This window comes from Rhipicephalus microplus, unplaced genomic scaffold (genome assembly GCF_043290135.1).
Source record: "Rhipicephalus microplus isolate Deutch F79 unplaced genomic scaffold, USDA_Rmic scaffold_13, whole genome shotgun sequence".
Taxonomy (NCBI): domain Eukaryota; kingdom Metazoa; phylum Arthropoda; class Arachnida; order Ixodida; family Ixodidae; genus Rhipicephalus; species Rhipicephalus microplus.
This window is the reverse complement of record NW_027464586.1, coordinates 34,281,588-34,303,092: the sequence shown is the minus strand read 5'-3', so window position 1 is coordinate 34,303,092 and position 21,505 is coordinate 34,281,588. Positions and strand designations below refer to the sequence as shown.

The window sequence follows — 21,505 nt, the reverse complement described above, 5'->3', positions numbered from 1 at the left end:
AAGAGTATGCAGACATACCTCCACATTTCTAAAAATCTGTTGTCAGATTGCATGTATAACGAGTCTTTATGCAAATTTTGTAATGCAGATGAGCACTACCAATTATGATTGAATGTTCACACGCATAAACAACTAGCATATTTGAGACAGCAGCAGCCACTGTCATTACATTGTTATTTGGCACACGTTCACACAGTAAAAGATTGTTTAAGGGGCAACTCCGGAAATTTTTGACCATGTCAGGTTCTGAGTTCCAGAGACACTCTTGTCACGCGCTCGATAGCTGAAATGCTCAGCAAGCGTAACAATAAATTTTAATAAGCAAAAAGGCGCAATACCAATACAGAAACCCAGCCAAGCGCAAGTCTACGTATGACGTAACGTTTGCTAGGAACCTGGAACTGGACACCGTACAAGGCATGCTGGTCCTGCCTGTGTGGAGTATGAAAACTGTGAATGCCGGGCCGAAGAGACGCTCGGAGTTTAGCTCAGAGCAGAGGTCAACGCACCGAGCGTCAACTAACATGTCCGAGACTGACAGTGCATCAAAACTGTCCGAGAGCGGCAACTCTGACGCAAATGATGCTGTTACCTCGCCTTTTTGGGGGCAAAGCTACTTATGTCGTGGGTCGTGCACCTGTGGGAATCGAGGCTAGCCTGCCACATTGCGTGGGCTTTGCCACCTATTTCTGTCGTGCTCATGTCCTGACATGACTCTCCCCTCCTCCGCGGTCTGTTGCAGTAGGGGAGCGGGAGTGATGATTAACCCCTCTCACTCAGTAGCGGATGTCAAGTGTGGCGTTGTGTGGGAATTCTCTCGGGACGTGTCACGCACGTCTCGGAAGTGATTGAGATCTCTCCAGAACAAGGAAGGGTAAGGACGCAGTTCTTTACCAACCGTTGGCTTTTTTTGTTTGGAGCTCATCCGGACTTCGCCAACGGTGCCTTCTGCCCATGGCGAACACTTGCCTTTCGTTGCCCCTTTTCAACGCTATGCCGAAGAGCGGTGCGGTGTCTGTGCGCATGGCCGTACTACACCAACCCGTACTTTTCGAAGCCAACGTGAGCAGAGTTTTGGAGTCTCTCGAGCGAACAGGCCGCTTGTCCCGGGTGTCCCCATGAATCACCTTTGCCCATGGAGACGTGCTCGCGGCACCCTGTGTAGCCTGTGGCGTGGATAGGCCCATTTGCTTTCCTGCCACCCCTGTTGCAATGGGCTCTGTACTGCATTTTTGATTGCCGCAGGCAATAAAGTGTTGCAACCTGTTGAGAGCAGTACTGTGTTGTTGCTACGCTGCCCTCGGCACCATAGCTGTTCGAACGTGCACGTGCAGAGGCCACGGTTAAGGCGTGCCCTGCGGCTCGCTAAGACCGACCCCACGCTAGTGGTCATACCCTTTCGGGATACGTGTACACTACAATGTAGTATTAGTAGTAGTAGTTGGTATCCACGTCTCGTTTAGTCCTTGGAATGTCTGCTGGATGGCGGTACTCGTATATGATGAATATATGATGAAAAGATATGAGATGGCGATACTTGGAGTGTTCACTAGATGGACGGATGAAGAGACAGACAAGCAGACAGATGGATGGACGGACAGACGCACGGGCGGATGGACAGACAGACACGACCGACACACGGACTGAGTGACACATGGGCGGACGATCGGATGGACGGACGGACAGACGCTGGTAAAATGCTGGCCAAACGCTGCCCTAATAGGACTCCGACGGGAAATGATCAGAACACACGCGTGCCATTTTGCTCGGTTACCAGCTGTCCCGCCTGATTGCACTGATCCACTTCTCACGAAGGGCATTGTAATGTGGAAAGTCGTTATAGCAAACACTCTGCGTCTTGTGTGAGAGGTTTGTGCAGCCCACAAAGCAACACCAACTAACATCCATCGCATACTCATCCACAGGGAACAGGAAATCGTGTGCCAAACCAGCAAAATGCCAGCCAGACATCCAGGAGAAAGGAAAGACACAGCCGAACACCGCCGCTGTCGCCTTGTGGCAAGCACAATAAAAGCGCAGAGAGTGCAGTTTCGTGCGTGGAGGCAGCCGGGAGTGAACCCTGGAACCGTGTCACGTAGTGCCGCGCGGCGCTCCGCGAGCACTGTCGACTTTTTGTTTTTTACTTTTCAAGTTATTGGAGAGCTATGCGAAAGCACAAATATGTGCTTGGACGCATACTTTTGAGAAGCCGACGTACAGCGAGAGAGACGGTTCTTGGAGGCCCCACAGTCAATCTTGATGCTCCTGCATGAAAAGCTCCTCAAAGCTAACGACATCAGCCAAAAAATATATATATGTATATCAAGAACTGTAAGTTATGGTATGAACAAAGAGAAGTTGAACAGAAAGCAAGTGGTTTCTGTGAAACATGCATAGCAAACCTGTGTTTTACCGCATCGCCAAACTGCTTTGCGCAGCGGCATAGAAGACACTATATGCAATGCTATTTTATGTACACAAAAGCTTTTGTATTTACAGCGCTTTTATTTACAGGATAATTATGTGTGCTCCTAGTGCTTAAAATGTATATTTCGATTTCTTTTTATGCTTAGCCTTTTCGGAGTAGTGTAGATGGTTCTATAAAATTTCTTTGTTCATGTTTACAATGTTTTTGATTTGATGATTTTTTTGGTACTAATGTTAATAAATTTGTGGTTTCAAACTAACCGTGTTTGAAAGATAACTCGTAGCTGTACAATTTGACAACATAAACTATAACATCAGTAACTTTGGGTGCCATAAAAAAATAAAGTTTTCTGGACTACCTAAGAACAGCCAAATTTCTCACGGTCACAAAAGTGTTAACATCTCAAAACCGCAACATGATAATGAGAGACACAGTAGTGGAGGGCCCCGGAAATTTCAACCACCCGGGGTTCTTTAACGTGCATCCAAATCTGAGCACACGGGCCTACAGCATTTTCGCCTCCATCAAAAATACAGCCGCCGCAGCCGGGATTCGATCCAGCGACCTGCAAGTCAGCAGCCAAGTACCTTAGCAACTAGGCCAACACAGCGGTGCAGTTGGCCTTTAACTGATACCTGTTCTACACTCTCACAGTGTCATAAAAATACCTGTAGAGACCAAGGTTAGGTCCTCTATAACCATGCGTGTGGTTGCGAGCGAACATCAAGGAACTTGTCCAGGCCGACGGCCAGAGGAGAACTGAGCTTTATTTTCTTCTAACCTCGGCGCACGCAGACCGAGGAACAAAGCATGTGGGCATGCACCTTAGCGTGCCATAATTAATCATCAAGCGTGCCATAATCATCAATGGCCGCCTATTAAGGCGGCCATTGATGATGGCTGCTAGATACTCCTAGACTCACGCACTTCTTGTATGCAAGCATACTGTAAAATGCTGAGCAAGCATCCCCTCTATGGTGAAAGATAATCTGACCAGATTTGGTAGAGGGGCGCTTGCTCAGTCGTGGACCAGTCAGTGGTGCTTATTCAGAGTTTATTTGAGATCTCCCGAAAAAGAGAGAGGGTAAAGGACTTGATGAGCAGCAGCTTGCAGGAACAAGCATAATTTGTGACCTCGCATTCTCGGCCACTGAAAAGACTAACTGCAAATTGTGCAGTACATGCGCTGCTTGATGATATCAATCTTTTCATGCACTTAGGGTGAAAGCAATGTTCTTATTTGGTTTTGGAAACTGTCTGTAGTTGTACTGCTGGCACTTTTTATTCTCCAATATACTGGCTACACAAATGAGTGAGTACGTATTCTTTCTTTCTTGCAAGGAGGCACGCAAGAGAGCTAAACCACAACTCTACACCGGAGTATATAATGCAACAAGTAGGCTTTCATGTACATGCAAACACACACTACCAACTAGCTCAGCTATACCCAGAAATTATTGCCTTACAAATGAACTTTTTCTGAGCACACTGCACTATCCTGTCAGTTGGGCAAGAAAGTAAACACTGGCATTGCTAGTGAACAAAAAAATTAGCTGCATTTAACCGACGTATTGCCAACTTTTCATGTGCTGTTTGACAGAATGACTTGGAAGGAAAAAAAAAAGGTATTCACAGAGCTATAACACAATAATGGTATAAAGAACTACTGCGAGACACCCATCATGCAATTTGCAGCAAAGAGGCAGTGTTTAACAATGCCAATAGACCTTGAAATTGCATCTATGAAGAAATAATGTTTCCAACTTAAGACTGCAGGCTACCTGTTTAACCTATACATACAGCATACACATAGCAACAGCGCATGCCAGTCATTGTGGACACGCACCACGAATATTTATGTTCGCAGGGATTTCACAGCTCTACAGCAGAATTCTTCGGTATAACAGTTTTAGTAGACAGTTGAACCCTGGTCAATGTTATAATATTTCTCTGCCGAATCACTGTGCTTTCTGGCTTGGTTTGTGGTATCCTATACTCAAAGAAAAAGTCTAGTGTTTTGGGTGTATCTTTGCCATGCAATTATAATGCTCAAGTATCGTTATCTTGCATCGTCACCGTGATGGTCATGAACAGCGTGTGCACTATCAGCAAGACACAGCGTTCATGATAGTATGATAATTTTTAAGAAGGGAAACAAGGAGGCAATTATTCTTCTGTGGCACAAATATCCCCTAGCTTCTCTACTCTTTCTTTTTCTTTGAAAATTGGTGTCGATAGTCTGAAAATTAGTCATCTAGTCAAGAAAAGGCAAGATAAAAAAAGAAATGAATTAACGCTAAACTGATTGAAATGGCTTAAAATACCAAGAAATGACATGTCAGTTTTTCAATTTGGTTGGCGTTCATTCATTTCGTTTTTCATCATGAAAATTGAGCACTGGCTCAGAAGCAGACTTATTTTGTTTGAAGTCTATGCCATGCATTCCTGTGTCGCGAGTTTCACTGTAGAGTGTGTTTTGCCTAAACATGATTGGCTAGGAACAGCGCAATCAAGAGGGATTCAACTTCTGGTTTCCGAATTCGTTCCTCAACGATAGTTTTGCCACGTGCTCAAAAAATGGTGGGCATTGGCTGAAATTATCCTGGCATGGTTCTTGCTTCTCAGTAGCTCGGCGTTTTTTGGCGGCATGAGAGGACCAAATCTCACTTGTGTATAATGACAGAGAAGACGGTGCAGGGGTTCACTGGTGCACCAAGTGACTTTGCTGTTACATGCCAGCTCGCTTGGCATCTTTGCTGTTGAAAATTTCAGGCACTGGCAGGATACACAAAACACACATGCATGCCCTCTTCCAACATGTCATCTCCAGGCCATTATTCATATATTATAATGGCTTGCTTCACCGTTTTCAACATAAATTTACTTCTCGACAAGCATTAAAATATTGAGGGCGTTATTCCGGTCATGTCAAGCTTCCTTGCTGACCAACAAACATACATGCACCAGGAAAAAGCCAAACAGTGACATACCTCACGTCTGTAACGACCAGGCCAGCTGGTGGGGCGATACTTTATGCCGGCAACAACGTGAAGCCAACGTCAGTCCTCTGATTACACTCACACTTTCACAAATGCACCACACGCAGCTCTTTTTTGTTTAGTCGGCATATTTACTCGCACAATGAACGCCACATCTCAGTTTACTACACATATATCCACTATTCCTGTGTGATCTGCCAAAGACTAATGTTGTGATGGGGTGAAATTATTTCTTTATATCGATATATGCTGTGTTGCAAGAAACTCAACAACTGCCTCAAAATTATAAGCCACAAGAGAAATTCATTTAATAAACTAGGTAAACTTGGTTTATCGCTACAGAATAGCAGTAATGCCACTCATCTAAAGCATTCTTGACAACATCCTACCATCAATGGACAAACATGTAGCTCTGCACTCTCTTCTAGTGTGATGGGAAGGCATGCAGTCCACAGAAATGTGAAGGCATCGAGCGAAATTTTTTTCAACGAGATTTTAGGATATCTCCGCCAGTGATCATATGAGTGCTCTTGAACCTTTAGCGGGCATTTAATGAACGTTTCACAAGGGGCAGGATAAGAGAAAAGGTGAATCGAGGCTGCACTATACTGGCATGAAAACTGGCTGGGTTCCAAAATTAAGCATGACATTATTGAGCAGAATTTTTTTTACACACCGAATGATGCAAACCATTGTATGCAAAGTGGATGCAAATTTCGACATCATTATTATACATTCGTGCATTTGCATTGAAGTAAAGTCTTCGACATACTGCAGAGATACTGAGACACCAGCTGTCGAGGATGGTGTTCTAGCTCGAATTGGGAGTTCATGTCAAGGTTTTGATGAAATCTGATATGGTTGGGATGCAACACTGGTGAAGCACAAATTGCTTTGACATTCCCACACCCACACGAGAACCTTTTTGACAATGAAGCATTGTGAACAAGGCCCCATGTGAGAGCCAAAATATTCAAGTCTGGTCAGCATCTTTCAATGTGTTTTCACCACTGTTTGAGAGTGTTGGCAATATGCCAACTAAGACATGTCCCCCCCCCCTCTTTTTTTTATGGTGAAACCAGGCAAGTACGTATTTATTCAAATCTAGGCCGACAGTCCTTTCAAACTTCCTTGTATCAAACTCTGAGGTTGGCTTAGATTCAAGAATTTCAAAAAACACGCCATTTTTCATTGAGAAAAGTAGTGCACAAATAGTACCACCTAGACGGTATTGTAGCTGTTGGTAGCTGAGCCAACACCTGACTTTTAAGTACCATCTTAAAGGAGCTCTTCAACACTTTTCACGGCCTCATTGTTTTACATCTTTTTCTAGCTGTTTGCGTACACTGAAGGCTTAAGAAATCAATGCCACAAGAACGGCAGCGACAAGGGCACGCAATGCAAAGTTATTCAGCGTAGATATAGCAAAATACAATAAAATGAATGCTTACCCTCAACTCAATTTTCGCGGGCTCACCTGATCATGCTTCCCTCACTCTGTGACGTCAGAAGGTTGCCCAATGAAATGAACTGAAAGCCCTACCATAAAGGAAGCTTGCATGCATATTACTCATTATGTCCAATGTATTGAGGACGCCATTGCGATGGTAACAAATAATGTGGTGTTTGAAGAGGAAATGGCACGTGCGAATCGAGGCAGCTCGCGAACGCTTCTTATAATGTTTTGTAGCCTTACTGATCTTTCTTTTTGCGATGGCATTATATATATCAATGCTCTTAGATTTTTTTTTTTTAGCATCTTCAAACAATAGTGCCCCGCCACAGTGGTCTAGATGCTAAGGTACTCGGTTTCTGACCTGCAGGTGACAGGATCGAATCCTGGCTGCAGCGGCTGCATTTTCAATGGAGGAAAAAATGCTGTAGGCCGGTGTGCTCAGATTTGGGTGCACGCTAAAGAACCCCAGATGGTCGAAATTTCTGGAGCCCTCCACTACAGAGTGTCTCTTATTCATATGGTGCTTTTGGGACATCAAACCGCACATATCAATCTAACAACTGTGCCTGGAGCGTCCCCAGCATGTTTCCTCCAGCATCGTGATGTTCGGAGCATTCTTTGATCGGCATTGCAGTTTTCAAGCTGAAAAAGTCCCTGAGCTACATTTCTCCACCGCGTTCAGTGAAGGACCATAGTAAAGAAAAAAAACAAACACAATATTAATGCCTATTTTGATGCAATTCCGTGATAACATGTATTCTTACATTTATCCGAGCACAGGTCTGCACCCTCCATTGTGATTTCCGCTTGCAATAGTTATGGCGAGCGCCACTCGAGCCATGCAGCCAACACCAATGTTTTCAAGAGAGCCAATAAAAGTACACACTTAAGGCCGCCATTTTGATCCTTTTGGCAAGTGTTGAGGTGAGCCGTTCGTCATTGCGTGCCATACAACTGTGGAACGATCTTCTCAATAGTATCGTCCTTCAGCATAATCAGAACATATTTTACGAGCGTCTCATCATCCATTTCTCTGATGAATCTTAGCTGGTCCATTTTCTGTCATGGTTTCTGCAACACCATTTTCTTTTTCTTTTTTCAATTTCATTTCATCAGAAAAGTGATACTGTTGTTTTTATGTTTTGTTGTACTAGAAATTATTTGACTAGAAGAACTAAATCATTTGACTAGAAATTAACAGACTAGAAAATTTATTCATTTGTGTATAGAAATTATTTTGCAGCACTTATCACCGCTTGTTTTTTGTGTTATTCTACATTGTTCCTACTTCTGTGTACCAACTCTGTTTTTGATGTCATACTAAATTGTTCTTAGTTCGTATTGACCCCCCTTACACAATGCCTCTGCAAGGCCTGTAAAGTATTTGTAAATAAATAAGTAAATAAATTTCTAAGACACTGCGCTGTGTTCTCTACTGCACTGCAGAAATTAGGCCCCTTCTTCTCCTTCTAACCACAACCACCACCAACATTTCTAGTCACACTTTGAGTGGGTCGTCTGCGGCGTAGCTCAATGGCAGCAAACAGGTGTCAACAGGTGTCATTAAATGCCGCTTATAGAAGGAAAGCTGTCCTAGCCCCGTAGTCGTCGTCCAACATTCAAGCCGGGCGAGACTTTGGAGTGAACAAAAAAAATGTGCATCGCTGGAGGGGCTGCTGCTGCAGTGTTAAACGACATCGTAGTAACTTTGATTGTGTGCCCTTTTAAGAAGTGCGGCATATCCAATGCGCTTGATGGCACTTTTTGAAGACAGCGACAAAGAAGTCAGCAACGAGGGAAGCAGCGACAACGAGTCGAAATGAGCATGGCATCGGCAAGCGCGGCATCTTTTATGATGCAAATAAGTAGAAGTAACGAAAAAAAAAAACGGCGACAATACCCACAGAACAGGACAAGCGGCTGTATGTTTCTCGAGCTATTTGCATCATGAACCAACTGCTTTGCTTCATCTTAATGTTCAATAAATGTTATCTCTTTGTGAATGCTGTCATTGCTGTTTCGGTCAGCCTGCATTAGAGATAATTTTTTTTTTTTACGGATTAGAACTTTTGGGGGGTTGGCTTAAAATCAAGGTCTCCCTAGACTCGAGTAAATACGGCAGCTACGCTAAGCTTTGGATATTTTCTGAGCACAAATAAAGCTGCAATGAGCCCATGATCTGTCCCAACCATGAAAACGGCCGTTCTGCTTTCAAAAGCAAGAGATTAAAGAAATTGTCAACCTGACGTTGCGAGCCCTTAATCACAACGATTGAACATTTTCAATGATCGGGAGAGGTCAAGAAGCTTACACACTGACTCCTGACCTAAATAGAGCCAAACAGTGACAAAACGGTTGCTGGGGATACTGGCATCTGCCATGACAGCCATTCAAATATGTGGAGGTAACGAATGACAGCTACGCAGGCACCTTGTCACCATGGCAACCAGGAGACCTGAAAAAAAAGATTCCTGCTACAGGTGGAAGTAAGCTACACAGACGATTTGCCGAGCTGTGCAAGTAGTTGATGTCCAGCCTATCACATGAGATATACTCAGCATACACTGGCAATAAAATTAAAGCAATGTCCCAGACACGTCATGCTATCGAGAGAGCTCAGAAGGCAATACAAGCCCAGGAACCAACAACTCAGTCGAATAAAAGAATGCACAAAAGCAAAGAAAAGGCTATTTTGACAAAATATTTTTTGCAGACTAGTTGGTTCATACTTGAAAACTGAACTTGCTGCACGAGCTGAATGCGAAATGAGAGGAGAGACAGGAAAGAGTGCAGGCTACTCTGATAGGAATTAAGCCTATACAAAGTGCGCAGGAAATTGCGCGTGAGTGTAGGGCGAGACGGCAAAGAAGAAGCTGATGCATGGGGCTTGTGCTAGAGAATCGGCCATGGCACTCGAGTGAGCTGCATGGGCAAGACCTGCATTCTCGGCCGGTAAAGCCAGCCAACTGACTTTACCGACAACTGTTTATCTGGTATTGGTGTGCTCTGGTGTGACCGAGCCATGGCTCAGTCTGTCCTGAGCTAGGCAATGCCCGGGACCCTAAGGTGCTGGGCTTCCATCCTGGCTACCACCTGGATCTACCGCAACAACATCGTCGTTGTGCTTCCCAACATGCAGTGAGTGAACTATAGCAAGATGCTACATTCGAGTGTATTTAATTCGAATGTGTACTTGCCCGTCAGTCCGATCCCACGTCTGTATTAAAGCCTTCTATGTATTCGTCTAGTCATCATTGTGTGTGCAAGGCCTGAGTTCACAACATAATCGCAACTACCTACTGCTTATTGTCACTTCCCGAAGCCAATATATACAAGCCTGCGACACTGCACAATCACGATATGCACAAAACCATTAACCCTTTACAAAGGTACCGCAGGCACAGCCATAAACAACACTTCATTTCTGGCAAACACCACAATCTAGAACTACAAAACCACAATGTGTACAAACAAGGTGTAATTCTAAGGTGTATACACATGGTGTTCGGGTTTGATCGATGGCATGTATTTGTCATTGTATTGCCTTATAAAATACACTTCAATAATTTCCTTTTCAGTCATTTAACGTGCCTTTGCCATGAATTTTACATTCTCAAATCGGCCAGTACAGCCACATGTCATACAATAAAAATCCAAATGACCATCATTTTTTTTTTTTTTTACAGCTGGACTGTGCATGTGTTCACTGAGGCATTGTTCCACCTGGCTTTTGTATACTCTCCCACATAATAAAGGGATGTGATAAGCAACAGCTGAAACCCATTGGGTCAACACATTTGTATGACATTTTGAGCATTCCGCCTTTTTTGTTTGGTGGTTAACGAATAGATCTGATGAAACATTCTAAGCGCAGAAAAGGTACAGTGTTGATGTAGTGTTTCCTGCACCTAGAACGTTAGATCAGCTTCATTGACAGCTTGCCCACTTCTACAGCTCGTCCATAAAAGCAGCAATGATGCCGTAGCAGCACATAGAAAGGCATACATGGAGTTTGACTATGGCAGTGACGAAGCCTGTGTTTCCACTGGTGGCAACCAAAAGTGCATGTTTATGTTCTTTTGTGGCCTCTAATCACATGTAGCATTCTTAAGGTCCTTGACTTCCATGGTGTTCATTTGTCACTTGGCTTTGGATTATGTAAGAAGCACTTTTTTTTTGTTGTTATCCTTTGCCTTTATCAATTCATTATAGTATTGCCACCTGAAGTGTTTGTCCCAGCCATTGTCGGCTCTTGTAGCACTAAAAGAATGTAAAAAAAGTAAGAAAAAAATTCTGCCTGAGAAGATTACACTTTGTGATTACAGTGTATGTTTTATAGGTCCATGGTGACCGATATTAAAAGAATATTGGTGTCGTGCGCATTGTGATATGCATGCCTATACCTTGAACACAAAATAAACAGTTTGCCTCCCTTCCTCCTTTTTTCTGCCAGTGCAGCAAACATCACTGTTAACGCAGCAAAAAAAAAGAGTGCCCATGTAGTAAATCTTTTCCTAGCCGAGTTTATTTCACAGCCATTAAGTCTTTGTAAAGAGCAGTAAGTGTACTAAAAAAACATCCAAATTGCCTGAAGCTTTTTCACAATAGAATGTGAGTGAAGAGAATAATGCTTTTGTGAGGAAACATTCGTGTGGCTCGGCAGATTCTTTGTGAACTCGACTTGTTTGTAGACAAGGGGTTGCGTTCATTGTGCAAGTAAACACCCTGCTGGCAAAGTGAACCAATAGAGCAAAGGTTTTCATTAACGCAAGGAATATCATGTTAATCACAAGCACTTCATTCTCGATTGTGGTTCTAAATTAAGAAATACAGTGGCAAGCTTTTCTTTTTTAACATTTGTCAGCTTGAGCTGTAATGTGCATCATGTGTTGCATCAAAGTTAAGTAGTACAGTCAAACAAGGACATATTGAGTTATCCCGCACACGAAACATTCTATCGGAATGTTTTCTTCTTAATAAGTGCAATGGGCTGATGAACTTACAGCTAATCTTTTCTTTGCCTTTCGGGAGTATACAGAATGATCCGGCAAATGTTTTCCTGCAGGCCAATCAATGTAATGGGCAAGTCATATCAAATTTTAAATGGTTCAGAAAGAGCAAGGATACCAGCAGCAAAGTTTGTCACTAGAAAGAGGAGCACGAATACGTTCCTCTGACATGCTTAAAGAATGGACAATAGTGATACTTTATTTGCATGGAAGAAGTTCCTTCTTTCTGCAAGGAGCAAACATGGCTGGAAAAAATAAGGCAGGCATATTTCTTTCGATATATCCAGGTTTGACTGTTCAAGGGTGTTCATCTACTGCAACTTGGTTTCAGCAATAGGACAGTCAAATCTACGCACAAGTCATTCAAGTCCAGACTCACCGTTCAAGAAAACAGCTATGTTCCAAGTGTGGCAGCAAAAAGAACTTGTCTTCTTTCTCAGGCTTATGGTGAACTGACACTCTCATCATGACACAGATCACTGCAGTCGGGTAAATACTCTGGTTGCAATCATTTTGTCCTTTCCATGTAAGCACAACTCCTGGGTGGCAAAACAAGGTGAACAAAAAAGAGCCAGTGCCGCTACCTGCCTGAAGTCTGCTTTAGATTCTGCACAAGAAATGCAGTGGAACGCATTAAAATCCTATTGTTGGTTCTACAGATGAATTTGTGCATTGACAATCATGCTGCAATTCACTACAACTCAAACCAAATGTTCTGGGCAAGTTTCAGGCAGATATAGTTTGGAAGGGGCAAACTTCTCACCAAACATGTTATGTCATCAGTCCTTTGCGCCATGTACTGCTAGGGTTCCCAGCTCAGGAAGCATTAGGAGTTTTTAAGTTCGCTGACTCTGTCGCTGAGAAAAAGTCTGAATACGAGGTTTTGTGCCCTCAGGTTTTTCACGACCTAGGCTGTATGCCCGGGGAGTATACAATCAGGCTAAAACTAGGCGCAGTTCCATTTGCAGCAAGCGCCTCACGCAGGATTCCTATACTGCTTCAGGAACCTGTGAAGCGGAAACTGGATAAGATGGAACAAAGGCACATAATTCAGCCAGTCGAAGAGCCAGCCAAATAGTGTACCAGCGTTGTTCCCGTACAAAAGCCCTCGGGAGACGTAAGGATCTGGGTCGACCGTACGCAGTTGAACAAGTTTGTCCTAAGAGAAAGGTATACGTTGCCTACTATAGACCAAGCACTAGGCTCACTTGCCGGCACGAAATGGTTTTTCAAACTAGACGCAAATTCACAATTCCACTAGGTGCGACTCAGCAAGGCCTCAGAACTACTGACCACATTCATTGGTTTGGGCGGTACTCTTTCACTTGGTTGCCGTTTGGTATTACTTCTGCCCCAGAGTACTTTCGAAGAAGAATGTCTGAAATACTGGCAGGTCTTCCTGGTATCGTTAACCTGATGGACGATATTTTCATATCTGGCAACAGCAAAGAGCAACATGATTCTAGGCTATCGAATGTCTTAGCTAGGTTGGTCCAATCTAATGTTACGCTTAACAAAGCAAAGTGTGTATTTGGAGCACGAAGCATGAGCTTTTTGGGTCACTTTCTAAGTGAAGAAGGCATACAGCCTGATCTGGCTAAACTCAGAGCCATCAGAGAGCTGAATCCGCCCTCGAATATTTCACAATTGCGCAGTGTTCTCGGCATGGCCAATCACCTAGGCCACTTTTTGCCGAACTTAGCGCAAATCACTGCCCTACTACGGGCACTTTTGCAGAAAGAGACTGAATGATGTTGGGGTCCATCTCAGAACACAGCTTTCGATAGCTTAAAAGCTCTTATCTGGTCGGCAAAGTGTATGGCCATGAATGATCCACGACTTCCCACAATTTTTTCAGCGGATGACTCCTTATTTGGTCTTGGGGCCGTTCTTTTCCAAAAACAACGTAATGGTGAGCGCCGCTCAATAGCGTTCACTTCAAGGTCATTGACCAAGACCGAGCAGCGCTATGCGCAAGTCGAAAAGGAGGCACTAGCATTAACATGGGCTGCCGAAAGATTTGACGAATAAATACAAGGTGTTGATTTGACGTTCGAAACAGACGACAAACCTCTTGTCTCGTTGCTCGGTAAAATGCCTATCGATTTGTTGACGCCAAGAGTGCAGCGCTTCAGAATGCGGTTGACACGGTATCAATTTGAAATTATGTACGTTCCCAGCAAAAGCTTGATTACGGTGGACACTCTTTCACGACCGCCGATGAAAACAAATAAACTTGCCGGTGAACTGACCGTCTCAGAAGTCTCGTCATTTGTTAAATCTTGTGTTCAAGGGCTTCAAACGGGCGACAATTTTGTCAACAGAGTACGTGATCCTCAAAAGACGATTGTTTGTCAGGCCTTGCTGAAGTTGTGTCACTAAGGCTGGCCAGAAAAACCAAAACTTCCTTGCTACCTAGCTCCGTACTGGCAGGAACGTGCCGTAATTGCCGAATGCAATGGCATGTTGCTAAAGGGACTAGATTGGTAGTACCTCAATGCCTAAGAAAAGAAGTACTAACCAAGCTCCATGATGGGCATCAGGGCATCTCAAAAACAAGAGCTTTGGCGAAAGAACTAGTCTGGTGGCCAGGCCTCGGCGAACAACTCGCACAGCAAGTAAATGAATGTGTTACTTGTGCGTGGTTCGTCACCCAGAACTGTGAGCCGTTTATCTCAACCTTAACGCCAAGTTTCGCGTGAGAACGAGTTGGGTTCAACTTGTGTTTTGTCAACAACTGTCACTACCTTATCGTGGTCGACTATCTGTTGCGTTATCTGGAAGTAGCTCTTCTTCCCTCAACGAAAACTGGTGTGGTTATAAAAATGCTAAAAAGCATTTTTGCACGTCATGACATTCCGGAGACGGTGATGACAGATAATGGACCACAGTTTTCTTGTACCGTGTTTGAGAGGTTTGCCCATAATTACGGGTTTGGTCACGTCACTGCAAGCCCTGGGTACCCTCAGGCTAATGGGGAAGTAGAACGCATGGTTCAAACGATTAAGCGCCTGATACTCAAATCCAAGGACCCATACTTGGCTCTGCTTGCCTACAGGGCAACTCCAGGCGTCCTCGGCTCTAGCCCGGCGGAAATCCTTATGGGCCGGCATCTTCGAACAAGAGTTCCAATGGCACCGCAGCTCCGTGATCCAGTGCAGCCACCACTGCTTACTCTTGCGACCAAGACAGAGCCAACAAAAAGTTGCAAGCACAGTACTACAACAAACGCCACCGAGGCAGGAAGTTGAATAAACTAACACCAGGTGATTCTGTTTGAGTAATGGATATGAAAGCCAGAAGAACTGTGCTAGCGACAGCCGCTACTCCCCGTTCCTACATAATACGAACAGAGGATGGGGTTACGCTGTGGCGTAACAGACGAATGCTGAACCGCATGCCACAACAGGGGAAGCGTGAAGGCAGCTACGAGTTCCCAAACGAAAGCGAGTCAGCCAACTTGTTTCGATGGAAAGGGCGCCACCCGCCGCCTCAACGTGTGCTTCAGTGCCTACAGATTCTGAGGCCGTGATTTCGACGTCAGTACCTTCCGCTTCCGTGACTGTGACCAGGTCTGGCAGAGTGATTAAGCGACCGGTTCGCTACGGTATTGATGAATAAGCTTTTGTTCGTGGTTCATTACCGCTAAGGGTACTGGGTTTTGTTCGTGTATGAATTTTCTATATTCGACGGGCAAAACCATTGTTATTTTGCAAAAGGGAGATGTGCTGGAATGTGTTTCCCGTGTGCTGAAAGCGCGATCCTACATGACGTGCCGATTCACCGTGCCTGGCCCTTGTATGGAAACACGTGGTACTGACGTCACAGTTGCTACTTAAACCGCTAAAAAATTAACGGCGGGGCTTTTTTTGCTTGCCGATCGCCTGGACTGCCGTCGCCTCCTTTCTTTCACCGATCACCGACTGACAGCGGCGGGCACCCCTACAACAGGTGTGTTTCATCGCTGATGATGTCAGCAGATTTTTACGTAGCGAGAAGCGTTCGCAGCGAGAGGCAGGGCCATTAGTACTTTTTCTGTATCCTCGCCAGGGTACGCAAAAGTTTAGGGCGTCCAGCCATCAGAGCAAATAGAACTTCTGCACGTAATTTCGAAGGCGCTATAATGAGGTAGTTGGCCCAATGTGGTGAGTTCTTTTTTTCTAACGAGGATGCTGTTTTGTGAAAAAAAAAATGGCACCAGTCTTCGCTTCAATACCTTTGAAATAATGGCAGTCTTGCCCTCGAAACAATTTACTAAGCCCTTGATTTAAGGGTCGGCTTGCTGTCATTTGGCAAAATCATCGACACTTAGGTTTCCCAAGAAGCAGTGGCCGTCCTCGTTTTCCTGTGGAGGTGGGTCAACGGGCGCACGGGACAGGCAGTCAGCATCAGAGTGCTTTCGTCCCGACTTCTTCTAAACAACGGTGATGTTGGATTCCTGAAGTCGTAGACTTCATCATACCATGTGACCTGAAGAGCCCTTCAAGTTAGCTAGTCAATATAGAATATGGTGGTCGCTCACAACTTTGAAAGGCCTGCCGCTTAACTTAGTTGTAACACAAATGATGGCAAGACACACCTTTTCTGTTGTGGACAAGTTGACTCGCGACTAAGATAGCGACCAGCTTGCATAACTAATGACCCTTTCAAGTCCATCAATCTTCTGCACTAGGACGTCTTTGAGCCCTACACTGCTTGCGTCAGTGTGGATTTTCGTGTCACTGCATTTTTCTAAGTGCGCAAGTATCGGCAGCAGCTGCAGGTGTCGTTTTAGTTCTTGAAATGCTTTCTCCTAGGGCATTTCCCACTTTATTGTTAGTTTTGTAAGTGGCTCGGCGATATGGGCAAAGTTTTGTAAGAAATACCAGTAAGAGATGCATAGGCCAAGAAAACGACTTACGGCTTTATTGTTGGCAGGTGGCGAGAATGCAGCGATGGCAGTTGTTTTCTGTGGGTCGGGGTGTACTTCTGACTTGCTTAGCACGTGACCCAAGAACAAGAGTTTCTCGTATGCTAAGTGGCATTTTTTGGCTTCAGGATGAGTCTGGAGGTCTTTATTGCTTGAAGTACAGCTTGTAAGAGCACTATTACCCCCTATAAGGTCGTTTGCGCCTTATGGTGTCCACATGGCCCGCGAGTAGGCCGCATTTAGGGTTCACAACTAGCGAGCGGTAGGTGGCGTTGAACTCGCGGACATTTATCACCACTATTATCATCATCATGGTTAGTGCAGTAGTGCTCGCAGTGATGCCTGGCGCGAGGCTGGCTGGAGGCAAAATATCTGCAGTGCCCTTTGGCATGTGGCGGTTGGCGCAAACGGTTATCTCCCACGATAGGTCGATAGGCGGACGGCACCGCGAGTCGTCTGCCGATGGCCCTCGTAGTGAGGTCGTCTGCTGTGGGCCTTTGTGGTGAGTCTAGTGTTGGCGGTGCCGCCTTCGTCGTACCTTGTGTATTTTTCTTATGTTTGGTTAAGTGTATTGGAGTATTGTGTAAAATTGTTCTAGCATGTTGAGTGATGTATTTCGATTTGGCTGATGATATTGTCATTTCAAAAACAGTTAAATGAATGTGTTGTTTGAATTGGTTCGATCGCGTCTACTGTGCTCGCGTGCTCCGAGAGCGTGCCTCTGTTGAGATCCCACAAGCTTCAAGGCTCCGGCGATGCTTGTCGAAGCTTAATGAAAACACGGCGACATAGTCCAAGTACACGGAGCAAGTGTGCCACTTCAATTCAGCTAGCACGATGTCCATAACATGCTAAAATGTCGCAGGTGTCGCACAAAGACCAAAGGGCATGACCTTCAACTTGAAGAGGCCGTCTGGTGTTATGAAGACAGTCTTTTCTCAGTCTCTCTCGTCTATTTCGGTTTCCCAGAAGCCCGTCTTGAAGTTTATAGATGAAAAGTATTTCGCATTGTGGAGTTGACCAAGGGCACCGACTATCCTTGGGAGAGGGTCCCTTCTTTATAATCTTGTTGAGGTGGTGATAGTCGAAGCAAAAGTGTAATGTTTCATCCTTCTTCTTCATTAACACCACAGAAGACGCCCACGGACTCTTGGATGACCATATGATGTCATCACATAGCAATGATGTCATCACCTAGCTACGGCGTTAAACTGCAATTTGAAAATAACTATGAACAACACGCTTCAGCATGTCATGATTAATTTTATCTGAAGAGCGCTTGCGAAGGATGGATTTGAAAGACGGGAGACACGAGTGTAGCAATACAAGCACACTTTATCACCCAAAATGGAGAAGAAAGATACATAAAATTTGCATTAAAAAACACTCAATATTATTTAAAAACCCAATAGTCATCAATAGCTTAATAATTCTCAATAACCATTCGCACACATGGGCAAACCTAAATCGTCTGTGGCTCGATCCCAATCCATTACTAGCCCTAGCTGCTAGCTCTAACCTAATATGGCGTCAACAATAAAGTGTTCTTACGGCTCGTCGCGTTGCAACTCGTTGGAACTCGTTGCCCCTTGCTATGTTGACGGATCGTCGCTTCTGTCGTCGACGTCTTCCAAAGTGCCTACAGCCGTCATCCTTTTTCGCTGAACGAGCGACTCGACCTCATTGCCGGTTAGTTCTGGTTTTCGTTGCGTTCTCTGGCTCAGTTAGACTATGCCTAACTCGTTAATGGCGTCTTGACTGTGGTGCGGGCTACATACGTTCTGTCTCGAAGCGGAGGAGCTGTAGTCCACCCAGAAACTGCTGTGACAGGTTGTGGCAAGCCCGGGCAGCCTCACTCGACTTTTCCAATATCTACGACCTCTCCCCGAGCCTCTTCGTTCACATCCTCAGAACTGGGTGGTTCTACTATTTCCGTCGCGGTGGCTACGCTCGTTTCCCACATCTTCGCAGCTTGGCGTCCCAACACCCAGTGCCAATTCACCCCTTGGGATTTTTCTTCTCGGCTCGGGTCACATGCCATGAGCCTGTCTCTGACCAATCTCCTCCACCTACGTGTCTGGTGCGCGTGCACTCGGGCGACTCTTTTCTCCTCGCACACCGTGGCCACGCCTCCATATTCAGCACGCACCTTGTGCCTCTCCTTTACTCATCACAATGAGTTACATTTGAAAAGTAAATTAATATGTTGCTTCTAATGCTTACGAAAAAGAATCGAATTACCACACTACATTATCTACAAAAAAAGGTTACGCGATACCGTTATCATGAGAAAAATAATGCACGTTACTTTTCTGTGCCCTCGCTGCGGGAGCCAAAATCACAATTACATACACCTCGTGTTTACACTTCAGATGAAGGCTCTGCACAAAACAAATATTTCAGGTGAATTACTGATATAACTAGGAAACTTAGAACAAGATGCCCGACCTATATAATGCATGCAGTGGCATGATGTTTACCGTAGGTTTATAACGGTTTATAACGAACATTGTGGCACATGTGAAATTAATTTCTCATTTTCACAGCAAGCAGAAAATGAGATTTCATCATCAACCCTCTCCGAAAAAAAAATCATCCGTGATCTCTCAACAAATTCACAGTAATCTTGGCAGCATACATTCTTGTACAAATAAAGAAATTCTTAAACTATTTAGTCCCTCAGAAAACTATATTTGCAGCATAAATAATTTTTGCTCCTTTCATCTAGGTGTCCCGAAAATTGCCACGTTTATGCGAAGGCAGGCGTTCGGGTGAGTTTCGCTTTCTCAAGTATTCAACAACTTTTCCGTGACCTGTACAAAGCAGCAGAAGCACATATCATTTTGAAAACAGGACTGACAAATAAATAGCACTACCACAGTGATGGCTTCCTGACAACTAACACTTGTAGATTTTAGACAACAGCTCTATACCTACATGGAAATGAGTACTTTAGTTGCTAAATTACCAGGAAAAAGTAACGTGCTAATATACAGTAACGGTGTTACTTGTAAGGCATTACCGCAAACCCAGGAAACAAGACAAGTGTTTTCAAACTCATCACGATTATTACTAAGTGAAAGCTTTCTCGCAACATAGCCTGCCACATACCATACAAGGCGACTGTCCGCCGCTCAGCAGTGTACGATGCATGAACTATAGATACTTCTAGTGCATCAGATGGAAGTCTTTGATTGTCTTCCTCGTCATCATCCATATAATTCCACATTTCTTCTACTAAGAGAAGAGACACCAAGCTCGCAGTGTACAGTGCATGTATTAATATGGGTAGTCCAACATTAAGTACTCCGATGTGTTGTACTTTTCGCAGACGTCTCTGCCACAGCATTAAAACTGACTGCACTTACTGTGTTATTGTGATTTCGTTATTCTCGCGTTTCGTACGCGTCTGAATTACTCATAGCTGTGAGAATCCAAACTCAACAGAGTTTCCATTCGCAGGTGAACCACTCTCAAGAACTCACCCAACAGCCTTGTTAAAATCAGCCTGGTGAAGAGGGCTGAATCACTCGCCATGACGCTTCGCCGCAACCTCCAGCGTATAGCTACATGATCACGAATAATGTTCGGCAAGGAATAAAATATAACCGGCTTTGCTGCATTTTTAGGCTCGTCACCCTTCAATTTTGAGTGATGGCTTCACACAAACATGGTACAATCAAACATGATAACGAATAATGAGCGCAAAAAAAATGGCTCAACTTTAGTATCACGCAGAGGCACACACAGTGTACACGGCCCTAGTCATGGCAGCAGGAAGTAGTGCCTTCCCTGCATTATCTGCATGCTGTGCGTATATGCCTAGGCGTAGGCTGTAGGAGCACAGGGTTGCTCGGAGGTGAATACCACCTATTGTTAATGGGATAATTTTGTCAGCGAGTGTTTGTTTCGTTTTCACTTTCAATCTTTGCCTTTTATCATTTGGGTTATAAAGTGTGTGTTGTTTGTGCCACGCCAGTCTTTCGACTTTCTCAATTCCATCCGATGCAAGCATTCCCAAGATAAGTACGTGACAGCATGTCATGATTATCATGTTTGCACCAGCCATATACCTTTGTCATCCATTCACGTCACGTGATACCAAATTTGGTATATGTAAAGCCAGGGAAACAGCCGTGAGTGCATCATGAGCGTGTCATGTAGTCATTCTCTACATGACAAGCATCTCATGATTATCATGTTTGCACCAGTCAGATACCTTTGTCATCCATTCATGCCTCGTAATACCGAATATCGTATATGTGAAGCTAGCGAAATGACCACGAGTGCACCATAAGCGTGGCGTGAAGTCCTGACTTACATGACGTGAATGTCATGATTTCCTTCTTAGGGCCTGTCACTTACGTTCACCATGCAGTCATGTCAAACCGTACCAGTTTTGCAATATGTCATGTAAACAAAACCACCACAAGAGCAGCAAGACCATGACATGTCAATCATGACATACATGTCATGATTTTCATGTTATGATTAGTCATTTATGCTCATTGATGTGTCAGCGCGATGCAGTGTTATCAAGACACGTCACGGCAACGTCACAGGCGTTTAGTATATATACAAGCTGCTCAATAAACCATCGTTCTTGTTGCATAATCTAGCTTCCTTGTAGTATCTGGACAGCGACATAACAATGGCTACGAGCAGACCCACGCAATCATGAGTGCCGGGCAGCCGGCCGAATTA

The 21,505-nt window shown here is 44.4% G+C and overlaps 1 protein-coding gene and 1 long non-coding RNA gene across 2 annotated transcripts in view; one reads left to right on the top strand and one right to left on the bottom strand.

The window, feature by feature from the left end:
• The window catches only part of LOC142784064 (uncharacterized), a 127,321-nt gene extending 114,944 nt beyond the window's left edge, over nt 1-12,377 (top strand). The window contains exon 4 of the long non-coding RNA XR_012888589.1: nt 12,180-12,377. This is a non-coding gene — a long non-coding RNA (uncharacterized LOC142784064). The remainder of the gene's footprint in view (nt 1-12,179) is intronic.
• The window catches only part of Cadps (calcium-dependent secretion activator 1), a 721,673-nt gene that overhangs the window by 521,381 nt on the left and 178,787 nt on the right, over nt 1-21,505 (bottom strand). Inside the window, exon 15 of the mRNA XM_075882731.1 lies at nt 5,419-5,457. Coding sequence (XP_075738846.1) covers nt 5,419-5,457 — 39 coding nt within the window. The remainder of the gene's footprint in view (nt 1-5,418; nt 5,458-21,505) is intronic.